This window comes from Sceloporus undulatus, chromosome 9 (genome assembly GCF_019175285.1).
Source record: "Sceloporus undulatus isolate JIND9_A2432 ecotype Alabama chromosome 9, SceUnd_v1.1, whole genome shotgun sequence".
Lineage (NCBI taxonomy): Eukaryota > Metazoa > Chordata > Lepidosauria > Squamata > Phrynosomatidae > Sceloporus > Sceloporus undulatus.
Genome location: NC_056530.1, coordinates 35,295,736 through 35,311,137, shown reverse-complemented (window position 1 = coordinate 35,311,137; position 15,402 = coordinate 35,295,736). Strand labels below are relative to the sequence as shown.

The 15,402-nt window shown below is 41.3% G+C and overlaps 1 protein-coding gene across 1 annotated transcript in view; it reads right to left on the bottom strand.

Moving 5' to 3' along the window:
• Positions 1-10,214: 10,214 nt before the first annotated feature.
• Positions 10,215-15,402, bottom strand: part of LOC121915788 (double-stranded RNA-specific adenosine deaminase-like) — an 8,547-nt gene continuing 3,359 nt past the window's right edge. Inside the window, exons 3-6 of the mRNA XM_042440313.1 lie at positions 14,459-14,594; positions 14,158-14,369; positions 11,132-11,288; positions 10,215-10,499 (exon numbers count right to left, since the gene is read on the bottom strand). Of these exons, the coding sequence (XP_042296247.1) occupies positions 10,302-10,499; positions 11,132-11,288; positions 14,158-14,369; positions 14,459-14,518 (627 nt within the window). The 5' untranslated portion in view covers positions 14,519-14,594 and the 3' untranslated portion in view covers positions 10,215-10,301. The remainder of the gene's footprint in view (positions 10,500-11,131; positions 11,289-14,157; positions 14,370-14,458; positions 14,595-15,402) is intronic.

The following is a 15,402-nucleotide window of genomic DNA, read 5'->3' as shown; positions in this document are numbered from 1 at the left end:
TTAGATTCAAACCCTTCCTCCCAAAACGGTTATTTTTATAATTATTTATCATTTAAATATTATATTAATAACAATATAAGTTTATATTGCAACCCTTCTCCCACAACTATTAGTTTTAACATTAAATTATCATATTAAATATTATATTATATAACAATATAAATTTTAGATTGGCAGACCCGTCTCCCCAAAACCTATGAGGTTAACATTATTATCATTTACATAATTAATATTAGATAACAATATAATTATATGGGCAACCCTTCTCCCAAAACTAGTATTTTAAAAAACATTATTTATCATATTAAATAGGATATTAATAAACAATATAATTTATATTGCACTCTTTCGTCCCAAAACATATTTATTTTAAATATGTATTTAGTATATGAAAATATTTATTATATTAATATATAACAAAATAATTTAATATTGCACCCTTCTCCCCAAACTATTATGTTTACAATATTTATCATATTAAGATATTATATAATATAACAAGAATGTTTATATGTCACATATCTCCAAAACTATGATTTTTAAACATTATTTAGCATATTAAGATTTAAGTTAATATAAACAATATAATTTATAATTTCACCCTTCTCCCAAACTAGTATTTTAACATTATTTATCATATAAATATTATATTAAATATAACAATATAATTTATATTGCACTCTTCTCCCAAAACTATTATTTTAATATTATTTATTATATTAAATATTATTATATTAATATTATAACAAAAAATTTATATTGCACCCTTCTCCCAAAACTAATTATTTAACATATTTATCATTTAAATATTATATTAATATAACAATATAATTTATATTGCACCCTTCGCCCAAAACATTATTTTAACATTATTTACATATTAAATATGATTATGTTAATATTATAACAAAATATATATTGCACTCTTCCCAAAACTATATTTAATATTATTTAACATTATTTATTTTAATAAAGTAAAAGAAAATAAAAATAATGATATTTCCACCCCCTAATAAAACTGGAAAGAACTGTGAGGCTGCAGAAGTGGGAACTGGTGATGGGAGCTCACTCCGTCATGCGGCGCTTGGGCCTCTAGCTGCTGACCTTGCAATAATAGAATCATAGAGTTGGAAGAGCCCACAAGGGCCATGCTCCACCTCAGTCAGTGTCCATGTCCCTATTCGCTACTGACCCTGTGTGAAAGCATGTTATTAAAAGGGCAATGCCTAACCAAAGGTCACAAAACCAGTTGCAATGGGCTCCAGAGGTCACAAGTCCAACACTTTGCTCAATGCAGGAACCCCAGAATATCTCACCTGTCTGTGTAACTGGTGCCAACCCGCTTCTGTTGTGTGCCTTCAACTTGTTACTTAGGGCATTCTAGATCTCACTGGGTTTTTCCTTGCAAGATTTTCAGAGGAGGTTTGCCATTGCTTCCCTGAGGCTGAGAGACTGGGACTTGCTCAAAGTACCCAGTGGTGGTAAAGCCGAACGGGGATATGAACCCTGGACTCCAGAGTCCTAACCAATGCTCAAACACACGAGACCAGATCTTGCTGTACTGGATAGAGCTGAATAGAGTCCGCAGTCCAGCATCTGAAGGGCATACATCCTTGCTTTGGAGTTAACTGAAAGGAGTTTCCAGACCTCACAGTTCTGAATGAAGTGCCCTTTAAACAGAAAACATAAGAAATTGACCTTGTACTCTGGAGCATGTCCAGAGGAGGGTGGCCAGAATGTTGAAAGGTTTGGAAACCAAGGCCTGTTACAGACAGCCAAAAAAGCTGCTTCGAGTCACAGTGGAGGTATGGTGTTTCAATGATGCATGCGTCCTAAAAGTCAGAAGTCGCACAAAGCCATCTCCAGCTGGAGCGTGGCTTTGGTGCAGCTTCTGGACTCTTAGGACGCATGCATCATTGAAACACCATACCTCCACTGTGACTCGAAGCAGCTTTATTTTGGCTGTCTGTAACAGGCCAAGAAACCTTATCAGGAGTCACACATGAGCTGGGTATGTTTAGCCTGGAAAAGAGACAGTTAAGAGGTCAGAGAAGCAGAGAATCAAGAATTGGAAGAGACAGGGGGCTGTCTAGTCCAACTCCCTGCCATGCAGGAACTCTCAATCAAAGCATCCCTGACAGGAGGTCTGGAAAGCATGGCTCTCTATCAGAGAGACTTAGGTAGCTTGTATGTGTACCCAGAGAAGGTAAAATTAAGAGGTGATACGATAACCCTGTATGTGAAGGGGTAGAATTCAAAGATATAGCCGGTTAGTCTGTCCAACACTCAAACCAGTACAACATGCTGGCTCTCCAACCTTTCTTACTGCCAATAAATTCCTTCTAATGTTCAACCTACCCTCTTATAGTTTCATACCATTAGACCTGGTTCTACCTGCTGGTCAGAAGAAGAGCATAAGCCTGCGCCTTCCTGCATGAGTCCTTCAGGTATTTAATGAGGGCAATAAGGTCAGACCTTTCTCAACACGAGCTCCTTTCCTTCAGCACAATATGGTCAGGTTTTAACTGAGAAACAATTCCATGTACCTTCTCATCAGATAATTTACTTTCTAACACTTCTAGTGCAGCTTTATTTACAAGCCATACAAGTACCACCCCTCAAAGTTCTGCTACTTATACAGAAGGGGGCTAGCATCCGGCTTTGTAGCCAGTAGGGAAGCAACTGTATATATATTCATGTATGTCTAGAAATTTAGTCAAAACCTGACACCCCCTCAAAAAAAGATTGGAGTCGACTTATACACAGGTCAGTGTAAACACTTGTATCTTAACTCTTATTTAAAAGAAGGAACCATGCATGGTGAAAAGCAAGAGTACAATCTGTCCTGGAAGCAGTGACCCCCTATACTCTCTCATCCATCCAGCCTAAGAGTAGCAGAAAGAGCTATGTCTGCTGGAATTTTGTAATTCTTTGACATTGTTTTACTTTTGCTTCATTTGCTAATGCCCTAGTTTATCTCAACTGATCCACAATCATAGCAAAATCCATCATTTGGCCCCAGATTGCCTCGACTTATACATGAGGTCGACATAGCTGAGTATATGCAGTAAGCTAAATTAATTAAAAACTGACTCACAAAACCTCCTGCTGCCATTTTCTTTCTTTTCCAGTTGGTCCCAAAGGTGCTACAAGACCTCTCTTACGTACCGATTCTACAAACTAACACAGTTACAAAATCTTTTTAATATTTAAATATACACATATTACAAAAATCACAAAAAGTTATTACCAAAAACAAACATATACATTAAACACTCTTACAAAGATACCTACACACATAACTATAACTAGAACATGAGTAAAGATTTACTATGGCCTGTTCAAGACGCCAAAATAAAGCTGCTTTGGGACTCTTTGGAGTATGCTATTTAAATGGCATGGGTCCTAAGAGCCTGAGGTTGCGCAAAGCACACTCCATTCCTAAGCACACCGGAGTGCAGCTTGGTGCAGACTTCCGGATTCTTAGGATGCAATGCATCATTTAAACAGCATACTCCAAAGAGACCCAAACAGCTTTATTTTTGGCATCGGGAACAGGTCTATATTTAATATATTTATTTCATCCAACCATTTAATAGTTTTATTCCACAGATATATATGTATTAACATGGTATATCTTTTGAATTCTACTTAGTGGGTGGCAAAGTAAGTCTGGATCCAAATCACTCTATCCCTCCATGACCTACACATTTCACATCGATAGTTGAGAAAACCCCTCTCTCATGTTTCCAGTAAGAAACCAAGCCAGCTGGCAGTGAAAACCAGAACAAGGCATGCCTCTCACCTGGTGTGGAATTTTTTGCTCATCGATGATACCAAGCAAATTGTTAAAGTTGTTAAAGCAAGACTATTTCAGCAGTAACAGAAAGTCTGGCCCAGTCAGGGGGGAGAAACAAAAGGCAGAACAAATCTCTGAGCTTTATTGACAGAGCCTTAAGAACAGTCATTCGAGAACACTTTTTTTAAAAATGCAGAAAATAACCTGAAATACATAATAAAACACCTAAACAACACCCAAGCTGAGAAACACGTGCTTTGTCCAAGGTTTTTTAAAAAAAAAGGACCAACTAGCCCTGCTATGTGGAGAAAAGCAAGGAACTCCAACCATCCTAAAACCGAATGTCTCGGCAGCTAAATCAAGTCCTTTCCCGTACGAAAATCTCTCTGCAGCCGAGGCCCTCCTTTCTTGTCTTGCACTGGGGCGTCTTGTTTAGGCTGATGGCGTTTCTTGACATATGAAAAATGTTTTTCAAACTTGTACAAAAAATAAGAACGCAGTGTCGCTTTTTTAAAAAGGTGCTTGTATCTGAAATGCAGGAGAGTCTACATCCGTCATTTTTCTGGTTTCTTTGGTAACGGCCTTCGGAAAAGCAGGATATGAGGCTTCAGGGAGAGAGGAAACAGAATGTAAATAGGTCTCTAAAATAATACAAGTCTGCTGCAGCCTAGACTGGATGTTTCAACACAGATGCAAACTTAGAAACGTCCCTGCATCAACAGCATAGCTATAGCTGAGACACAGCTGACTTCCACAATTGGAATCTGAGGCTTAGATCAGCTATTTGCAAATTCCAGGTTGGTTTGCTTTTTAAGAAAGAACAATGCTATTGTATCTCAGCTCAATGTGCATTTCGGATCTCCTTCCTCACTTTATCTTCAACAACAGCACTGTAGGCTACAAATGCGAAGGGACGAATGCCCCAAGTGAGTTCCTATGGCTCAATGGAGACAAGCAGAACAAAAGTTTTGTTTAGGGGTTGTTGTTTTTTTTGGCCGACTACCAGAACCAAATCACTTAGTGGGGTCTGGGTGTCTCACATTCTTATTTTGCTTTTTGTTGTTGTGTGCCTTCAGGTCTATGCAGACATATGACAACTCTATGATAGTGTTCTCAGGGCCGAGTGTGACTCATCCAAGGTCACTCAGTGGATTTACACTTCCAGAACTAGTGCAAGCTTATTTTGCATCCTGACAAACCCATTTCCTACTATCTTGGGATCTGGGGTCTTTAGAATCCCTCCCTCCAGGAAAGTCTCTAACATTTACACAAGCTGTTCCTGCCTCCTCCCCCAGCCAAATTCACACCGCATCCAAAGCCCACCTGGTTCATGGATCATGTAGTGAACCCAACCTGGCTCTGCTGAACTCCCAGGTTCCCCACTCTGACTCAGACATCAAATGGGTCTGGGCACCAGCTTCGCAATGTCCTTTGGCAGCATGACGGCCTGTAAGCACAAGCCAAAGAGAGAGAATGGCGTTGGTTTTTGAAGTGAGCGATCACAAGAAAACAGCAGGGACACTTAAATTTGTTTGAAACTCAGCTAAATAAGCAAAGAATAAGACCCAGAGTCCAGTATGGTAAGAGTCAAGATGCTGTCTTTGGGTTATTCAATTATGGACAAAAAGCTAGTTTTTAATTTATCAAAATGAAGCCATTGTTGGGAGAGGAAATTTCAGAACTAGGAGGAGACCACAAGAAGAAGGCCATAAATGAGTTAAGAGGATGTTAACAGTCACTTTAGTGGCTTTCTGAAAATATCGTTGTTGTTGCTGCCATCAACCTGACATATGGCAGCCATACGAATGAGACCTCCGAATTGATTTTCTTATCGTTTTTTTCTTTACTATTGGTTTCCACAACCACACAATAGAATTGGGAAACATGATGGCATGGACATACTAACTTTAATATTCAATGTACATCATCACACTTTAGAAAACATGTCTACAGATCTTTCATAGCTGCCCTTGAAATCCTAGTCTTGGTTTCTTGGCTGCAGTCTCTCCACTCTGATTGACTACGGACTGAGCTTAAGTATGGAAAACTGTAGCTATTTCAAGTGTTCATTGTTTACTTTGAAGTTTTGTAACTTATCTGTGTTCATTCTTTTTTCTCCAGTTTCAACTGTAAACCTGCCTTTGCCCACCTCATTATTTAACTCCTCAGAACCATCCAAGTTTCATTTTCATTTGTGTATCTAAACTACTGATGTTCCTTCCTCCATTTTCACATCTCCTTCTTCCTGGAAACATGCCTGTCCTCATAATACAAGCATGATATCATCTCTAAAACTAGCAAGAGATTCAGCTCAGATAAAGGCACACATCACATCTTATCCAGAAAGACAGAGGTGCTCCTGGTCAGTCGGAAGGCAGATCGGGGAATAGGGATCCGCCTGCGTTAGATGGGAACACACTCCCCCTAAAGACACAGGTTTCGCAGTTGGACTCAGCTTGAACCTGGAGGCCCAGGTCCTGCTGTGAGTGCTTTTGCACATTTAAACATGTATGCCAGCTGTGCCCATTCCTTGAGAAGCCAGGGCAACTCTGTGGGTCACATCTGCCATACACGGACCATAGGTTGCCTGAGGAGCTACAAAGGCCCAGTATAGCGTCCTCTCTAGGAATCTCTAGCAGGCCCTCAGGCGACGGTTGGTGAAGCTGACCATAAGAAGTTGCGCTGGAGGACCTGGAGATTCCCTAGAGAGGCGTTTAGTCAAATTTGTGAAAAACCCGCAAAGTGTATAGAAACGGACTGCCAGGACTCTCCTCCTTTCCGCTTATAAGCCCCTCCGCCTCCCCCACCCTCAGCGTCGGAAAAATTAACTTCTGGACTACAACTCCCCCAGTATCCCTCAGTCACAGCTAAAAAGTACTTTTTCCGATCAGGTCGTTGCCAGGGGCGAACCAACCCCGCCCCCGCCGCCATCGAAGGCCTTCTCGCGCTGACGCGAGGAAGCCTTCCTTACCGGTATTCGTACTCTTCGCGTCTCTTGTCCAAAAGAGATCTGTTTTGTGAGACATGCTTTCCGAGCGAGCGACGCAACAATGAAGGAGAACGCCTCTGAGTGCAAAAGGCCCCTCATACGGCTTCCTTCTTTGCTCGCTTTTGTCCCTCTCACTCTGCTGCTTTCCCAGCAGCCACCGCGCGAGAGAGAGAGAGAGCAGAGCAAGCCAGCGAGGGCCCCCTTCTTGGCGCCCATTGACGAGGGGCGCGAAAGGGCGTGGACCACCGCGAGACCAACTCGCGGACCTCAACGACTCCAACCCCGGGCTTTTTTTCAAGCACCCCGCCCACGGCGCTGATTGGCCGAAGCCAGCCTGAGCGCCAGACGCGCGAAGCCTGATTGGCTCCGACGCAGCACTGGGCCCGCCCCCCATGACAGACAACCGAGGCAGGCACGTGTTGCTTGCAATCTGCTGTTTGCTGCTGAGATTGCTTTTGCATTGGCAGCCTGTTGCTGAGGAGGAGTGAGGCTCTTGGCTTGCTCTGCCTGTCTTCCCAATGCCTTAAGCTGGTGTCCAAGTAAGAAATAAGTTTTAAGGGCACACAAAGGCAATGTAAATTAATGCATAATAGATTGCTGTTGTGGAGTGCTGTGTGTGTGCCTAGAGCAGAGCAGAGTGCCCCAAGTCTACTTCTCAGGGTCGTTGTTGGTCCTGTGAGGACCATTATAGATTGACAGGAGGGAAAAAGTAGAAGAGTAAAAGGGGTGGGAAGTGGCCTCTGAGCATGGGCAGAGTGCCTGGGTAGAATAATCATGGATGATGATCCATCTTCCCTCCCTTCCATGGGCTGCCCACACGACTTGTGTAATGTGAATGTGATGCCCCTGAGAGTGTGTGTGTGTGTGTTAGTGATTAAACATGCCTCTGAGCATGGCAGAGAGCACCTGGCCAGTTGGCATCCCTGCCCTGCCTTCCAAGAGTGTTGTTTTGTGGCTCTCGTTCTTCGTTTCTTTTTCCATTGCCATCCAGTGCACGGCTTCTAACTCAGTGGTTCCCAAACCGTGGGTGGGGACCCCTTTGGGGGTCGATGACCCTTTCATGGGGGTCGCCTAAGACCACTGAAAAAACACCTATTTAATTACATTGAATAAGCAACGAAATAATTCATGGGTTTTGGGTCACCACAACATGAGGAACTGTATTAAAGGGTCATGGCATTAGGAAGATTGGGAACCACTGGTCTAACTGCAAGGCTCCCTGCGATGATGGGATTCTGGGCACAACAAACCACCAAGCCCAGATTTCAGCATGGAGCCTGGGCTGCCGGTAAAAGCAGTGTCCTCTCAACAGTCACAACAAACTACAGTTCCCGGATTCCCGGTTTGACCTGGGAGTTGCCTACACACGGCAGAGATTGGCTCAATCATTTGCAAGCAAGAGCCATCACTTCTTTAACCAGCTTCAAAACGGAGTTTTGTGTTCATTGTTTCTCTGCCCATGGCAGTTATGGCGACTGGCTGGTGTGGTACATTTGTTTTTGTATTCACTAGTATTGAGCGTAACCTGGTTTTTTTGTTTGTTTGCTTGTTTCCAAATGGAAGAATGGACCGTTTCGTCATAAGAAAATCTAAACCTGAGGTAAGATTTCGGATATAAGACCATCAGTTTCATTAGACTTTGAACAATAAGTAAACAAACAAGCATACTTAAATTGCTTAATTATTAATACAGTAATAATTTCATTGAATATAACAAACTATAACCCAAACTAATGAAAGGCCAGGATAATCTGTGCAGTTTACACTATTTGGGTTAATTTAATTTGATCTTATCTCGTAGTCAACGGTCTTCTCGACAGTCCCGTTGCAAGTTGTTGTTATTATAATATTATATAAGCCTACCAAAAATTAAACTTTTAATTGAACGAATACAGAAAATTTTTATTGTTTGTTTTACTTGTGGAGTTATATTAGATTGCATAATAATTCACTTCTAATGTAATTATGTGATTTGGCCACGGGTCAGAGCGTAAGAGGGGCGCCCCAAAGAAGAACAAGGACTCCTGAAAACAACATCTCAAGCTTGGCCAGATAGATCACCAACAATGGTCCTCCCTGGCCTTGAATCGATTCGGGAGGCATGGAGACCGCACTAATCCATGACGCACCTTCTCGAAAGCTCACGCGAACGAGCCTCGAAGAGAAACGACAACACAGAAAGAACCGCAAACCTGGAAAATCACCCAAGGAGACTTCTGCTGTGCTTTCTGCAACCGGACCGTGTTTATCCCGAATTGGCCTTTTTAGTCAACCAAGCGCTTGTAGAAAGTCGCGGGATCATGAGTCCTTCCTGAATCTTCGTTCGCGACGCAAAGCCAGAGAGAGAAGGGGCGCACTGTTATCCAAAGTTACCACAGGCAACAGATTTTAGTGGGATTTCAAGAATTTTTCAAGGTTGAAATTCACAAATATTAACTCCTTCAACAACAAGGTGGCTTTCTGTAAAGGCAGGTGGTATAGAGGACTGGAACAGTAAACACACCACTGAAGGCCTATTAAGACAATCGGTTTTTGATGATCCATCGGAAACCACTGAGGAAATACTGAACACCATGAACAATAAGTTCACAGAGATTCTATCTGGAATTAATGTCATATGTTCTCGGATTATTTACGGACTTTAATACCACGTTCCAACTGAGAGACCTGTATTATACAAAGTAAAGCCTGAAACCAAATGACTCTTGAAGACATTGTGTAGTAACTACTTGAAAGCGGTCTGTCAGGAGCAAAGACAATCTTCGACTTGACCACAAGGACCCAAATAATTTTGTCGCCAAAGAAGAGATTTACTTGGGACTTCATGCGCATGCGTCTTTATCGGACCTCAAGGATGACAGAGAGATTCCAAAACAAGAAATTGAATTTTTGATGCGAAATTGCCAAGATTTCTACGTTGAAGCTGTCAGTGAAAAAGAAGAGATTTGTGTTTTTGAAGATGAATTTTTCATTAGTACGAGTATAGATCCAGAGATAGCACAGTCCCTTCAAGTTAGATCACTGGAAAAGGTTTTTGACAGATTCAGCTGCTTAAACGAGGATGTCAACAAATCGAAGGCAGAGCAAGAGTGGCCGGAAACATGGATTTTAGCAGTTGATAAACTCCTGGGATAGGGGGTTGGACTGGATGGCCCTTGGGGTCCCTTCCAACTCTATGATTCTATGACATTCTTCCTAATGTTAAGGTGGAATCTCTTTTCCTGTAGTTTGAATCCACTGCTCCAGGTCCTATTCTCTGGAGCAGCAGCACTGTAGCATTTGATTCCTTAATGTGGTTCTCCAGATGTTGCTGATCTTCTGCTCACCAAACACTCCATCCAGCATATCGAATGGTCAGGGATGCTGGGAGCTGTAGTCTAATCACATCTGGGAAGCCAAGATCTGAAACCACTGGCCTAAATGGGAAATGTATGAGCCTTTGTCAGATGAACTATGGAAAACTAACCTAACTTGTGATTCCAACAATCACAAAACTTACCCTACAATATGGGGTCACATCCCAAACTGAAATGGCTTACCTGTCCCAATGCTCACCACAACTCCAAGGCCCTCCTGCCCTCGCCGCATGATGATGGCAGCCAGGATCTTGCGTCCAAGCAAACTGTGTTGGATGCGAGCGGTGAGCGTGTTGAACCGCTGGTGGCTGAGCATTGCTATCTGGTCATGAAGGGTACTTCCACTCACGGGCAGCTACAGCAAGAGGACAGAGAAAAGACCACAAATGCCTCATTTAGCTTCACAAATGAACAAACAAAAAACCCAAACATATACAAGGATGGGATACCCATTTAAAATAAGAATTAAAAAGTTGGATCCTCCACCAGGAGCTCACTAGTGTTCTGAATTTGAGGTCTTCCAATGAGGCCCAGACATTTATGGAGTTCATGAGATGAGCTGAACAACCATAACTTCAGATTAAAAAACAATCTGAAGTTATCTGCCAATTAAGAGACTCCCTAAAAATAAGTAACTTGTGGTACCTTCCTGGCACTGGACTGTTAAATACCATCAGCCAGTACAGTCAAGAGTGGAAGACAGTGGGATCTGCAATTCAGCCACATCTAAAGGCTGCAACAGTTCACTCATATTTTAAAAGAAGGTTTTGCTTTGCCATTTTTAATAAAACTGCTAATGCATCCAGCTGCCTCCCAAGTTAAAAAACGACACCTGTGCTGTTTTGTGACCCAGGGTTTACATCACAGCAATTTAGTCAAGTGAATCAAGGAAACAGCATGAAGGTCTTGCAAAAAGAATGGCACCTGCTGTTGCTGAAGAGGAAGCAGCTCAGTAAGGCAATGTGAGGACAAGTGACTCAAGCCTACCTCAGTGATCGTCAAGGCTTCGGTGTGTTCGGCCTTCTCGTTCTCTCCGATCAGAACCCGGAGCGCCGCATCAGCTGCCTCCTGCTTGCCCTGTTTTTTGCTGTGTGCAGTGACGGCGGGGAACCAGCGTCCTCCCACTTTGGCTTGGAAGACAAACCTTGTCAAAAGAAGAAAATAACCAAATTACAAAGTGTAGTGATATCTTTATTTTGTTGCTGTTTTGTGCCTTCAACTTGTTTCTGGCTTAGCTTTTCTTCGCAAAATTTGTTCAGAGGAGGCTTGCCGTTGCCTTCCCCTGAGGCTGAAAGCATGTGATTCGCCCAAGGAGTCTCAAAGGACATTGAGAAACTAGAGCGTGTCCAAAGGAGGGTGACTAAAATGGTGAAGGGTCTGGAAATCATGCCCTATGAGGAAAGACTCAGGGGGCTAGGGATGTTTAGCCCGGAGAAGAGAAGGTTAAGAGGTGATATGATAGCCCTGTTTAAATATTTGAAGGGATGGCTTATTGATGAGGGAGCAAGCTTGTTTCCCTGTTGGCTGTCCCTAAGTGTACCCGGACTCTTTTCTGAGAGCAGAAATAGGCCAAACTACTCTTTAAGCTGGTTCACATACTGTTCTTGCCTTCTACTGGCTAAAGTTGCTATCCATGAGTGTTTCCAGGCTCCCAAAAATGTTTTTTAGAACAAATATCTGTTAACTTTCCAAGCTCCTGGGTATCTATAGTTAGAATGATATTGCAGAACTATGAGATTAATGTGGACTCACTTCCAAATTATGTCATCCGTAGAGTCAAGCAACTGATTAAAGAGAAAAATTATCTTGCTTCCAAATGGACCAATCTTCAGTCACTCTCGAACTCTTCTTTTTCTTTTTGGTACCCATTGTACAAGACATCATTTGGGTTAGAGCATTACTTTATTAATCTTACTCTGGCCCCTGCTAGGAAAGCATTTACAGCTCTAAGGTACCAATGTATGCCTTCTGCCTATTTGTTGGGCAGATATAGTAACACTCCTGTCCATCTAAGATTATGTATCTGCAAAACTGGGGAAGTGGAGTATATCAAACATTACCTTTTACATTGTCCTCTGTATATATCTCCTACCTAGACAAAGGTTTCTTGAATGTATTTTACATTCCCTTTCCAATAGATCTTGCTTTCAGTAGATTTGTGTCCTTTTGGCCAACAACAATGTATTTGTTACTTCTATGGTAGCAAGATTAGAATCCATTTTCTCGATCTGAATGACAGCTAGAATCATTCTAGTTTTATGTTTCTATTATTTTATCATTTATGATGTATTATTGTTTTTTTGTTGATGGGTCTCTCTTACTAATTTTATCATGTTGTTTTAGTTTTGTTTTTTGTGCCTTGATTTTTGTCATACTGTTTTTGTATTTACTGTTTTGACCTATTTTATATTGTGACGGCTTTTAGCTTTTAACAATAAACTTCTATTCTATTCTTAATAAATAAATAGACTATAATGCTCGGAAAAGTAGAAGGCAATAGAAAGGGAAGAAGACTGCATGGCAGTCCATCCAGTCAGAGAGGTCATAGACCTGAACCAGCAAGACCTGAGTAGAGAGGCTGAGAAAAGGGGGATTTGTGGTCTCTTCCAAATCTATGATTCTGAGATATGCAAGAACAATGAAATGCACAAACACAATGGGTGACACTTGGCCTGAAAGCAGTATCTATGTGAAACGGAACTAGATCACAAGCAGAATATGAATGAACAGTGTGATGCAGCAGACAAAAATGCCAATGCAGCAGGAATACAATGTCCAGATCAAGGGAAGCAATAAAACCACTCTATTCTATTTTGGTCCAATCTCACCTAGAATATTGTTTTCAACGCTAGGCACTATAGTCCAAGAATAATACTGACAAGCTGGAACATGTCCAGAACCGAGTGTTCAAGATCATTACAGACTCTATGAGGTTTAGGAAGCTAGATAAGTTTAGCTTAGAGAAGACTGAGAAGTGATATGATAGTGCTCTTTAAATATGTAAAGAGATGTCATGTAGAAGATGGAGCAGACTTGTTTTCTCTTGCTCCAGGGAACAGAATATAAACTAATGGATTTAAATTACCAGAGAAGAGATCCTGCCTAAGCATTAGAATGAACTACTGGAAACTATGAGTTGTTAAACAGCAGAATAGACTGCCTCAGAGAGTGCAAGTCTCTCCTTCTTTGGAGGCCTGCAAACAGAGCCTGGATGGCTATCTCTTCAGAGGGTTTAGTTGTATATTTCTGCAGGTCATGGAACTGGATTAGATGGCCCTGGCAGTCCCTCTTCCAGCTTTATGATTTCAGGATTCTATAAGATCCCAACACCATCTTTTGCAATCACAGCCTTTTCAACACTGACAAGTTTCCCCAAGCTCTTTAAAAATAAAAATATTGGGCAATCACATCCTGTTCCCCATGACAAAAAGCTAACAAAATGAATTTCAACATGGAGAAATGTAAGATACTGCACTTAGGGAGGAAAAGCAGCAGAAAACAAGCTTGCTCTATCCTTGATATAACATCCATGCAAATATTTAAACATGGCTATCATGTCGCCTCTTAACCGTCTCTTCTCCAGGCTAAACATACCCAGCTATCTAAGCTGCTTCTCGCAGGACAGAATTTCCAGATCTTTTACCATTTTGGATTCTGATCCTGTTACCCTTCGTAATTTGGTGTCATCTGTAAATGTGATAAGCAAGGCCCTCTATTCTATCATCCAAGTCATTGATAAAGATGTTGAACAGCACTGGGCTCAAGACAGAACCCTATGGCACCACACTAGTTACGTCTCTTCAGAATAAAGAGGAGTCACTGGTGAGTACCATTTGGGTTCAGTTGATCAACCAATTACAAATCCACCTAACAGCTGCAATGTCTAGCCCACATTTTATTAGCCATTTTGCAAGAATATCATGGGAGTCCTTGTCAAAGGCCTTAATAAAACCAAAGTATGCTACATTCACAGCATTTCTGTCAAAAGAAGGAAGAACATGACATTTACTCACTTTGGGTCTGGGGGTGGGCCTGTCTGTTCAATCAGCTTGAATTCTGCAGCAAAGCCATTGGCCCGGGCATATTCCAGTAGGCCACTGACAGGGTTGGAGTTCAAATACTTGATCAACTCGCCAACACCCTTTGCACTGGCTGTCTTGGTCTCCTCCAGATTCGTAAGCTGGCTGCCAGACACTTCTAATGGTTGGTCATCCTGGTCCTCTGTCTAAAGGCAAGCAAATAAGCATGAGAGGAAGAGAGTGATTAAGAGAGTGGGATGAAGCCCAGAGGAGGAGGGATTCCTGTATACAGTACCTGCTCTAGTAAGCCACTCGTGTCCTCACTGAGGCCTTTCATGGCAGCCTCAGCAGCCATCTGTTTTGCTCCCTTCTTGCTGTTAGACACCACAGCAGGGAAAACACGATCACCCACCTTCACGCAATATTTGAACCTGAATGGACAAAACAGGAAACACATCCAGTTCATTTGCCATTGCTGCTGTTATCTTATTATTACAAACCAATTGTTACTGCACCAGATGTATCCCTTCTAGCTGGGCAACTATGGAAGACTAGTAATAGCATTTTACACTTCTATACTGCTTCATAGTGAACTAAGCACCCTCCAAGCAGTTTATAATGTGTAAGCCAACCGCCCCCAACAAGCTCAGTACTCATTTTACCAACCTACAAAAAGATGGAAAGCTGAGCCCTGCAGGATCGAACTCACAACGTTGTGGCTGCAGGACTGGCATTTTTTTGAATTTATTATTATTTTTTATATAGACTTACATAGTCAAATTGACAAGTTTGGTTATCATAAATCAACATGAATAAAAAGCTAAGTACAGTAGATATGCCAAAATTTATCAATAGACTCTTTCCTATATTCCTTAAATATATAATTTATATCCTATATATAAAAACCAAAACACAATTAAACAGTTCAAAACAAAAAACAACATTAGCAAACATGGATACTAAAATGTGTACACATAAAATATATGAAAATATATTAAAAAACAAAAAACTTCCTTTCTTTTCTGGTCCCTTCTTATACTTATTACAGTTATTGATTTTATATACCTCATCTATTCGCATATGTTCCATTGTCCAATCTATTGTGTTTCTGTATCTACACTGTGTATCTGTCTTTGTAAATCAATTCCTTAATGACATATGTATCTATAATGGATCTCTATTTATCTTGAATACTTAATCCTTGAATTCACTTTGGTTTTGAAATTACAATTCAATCTA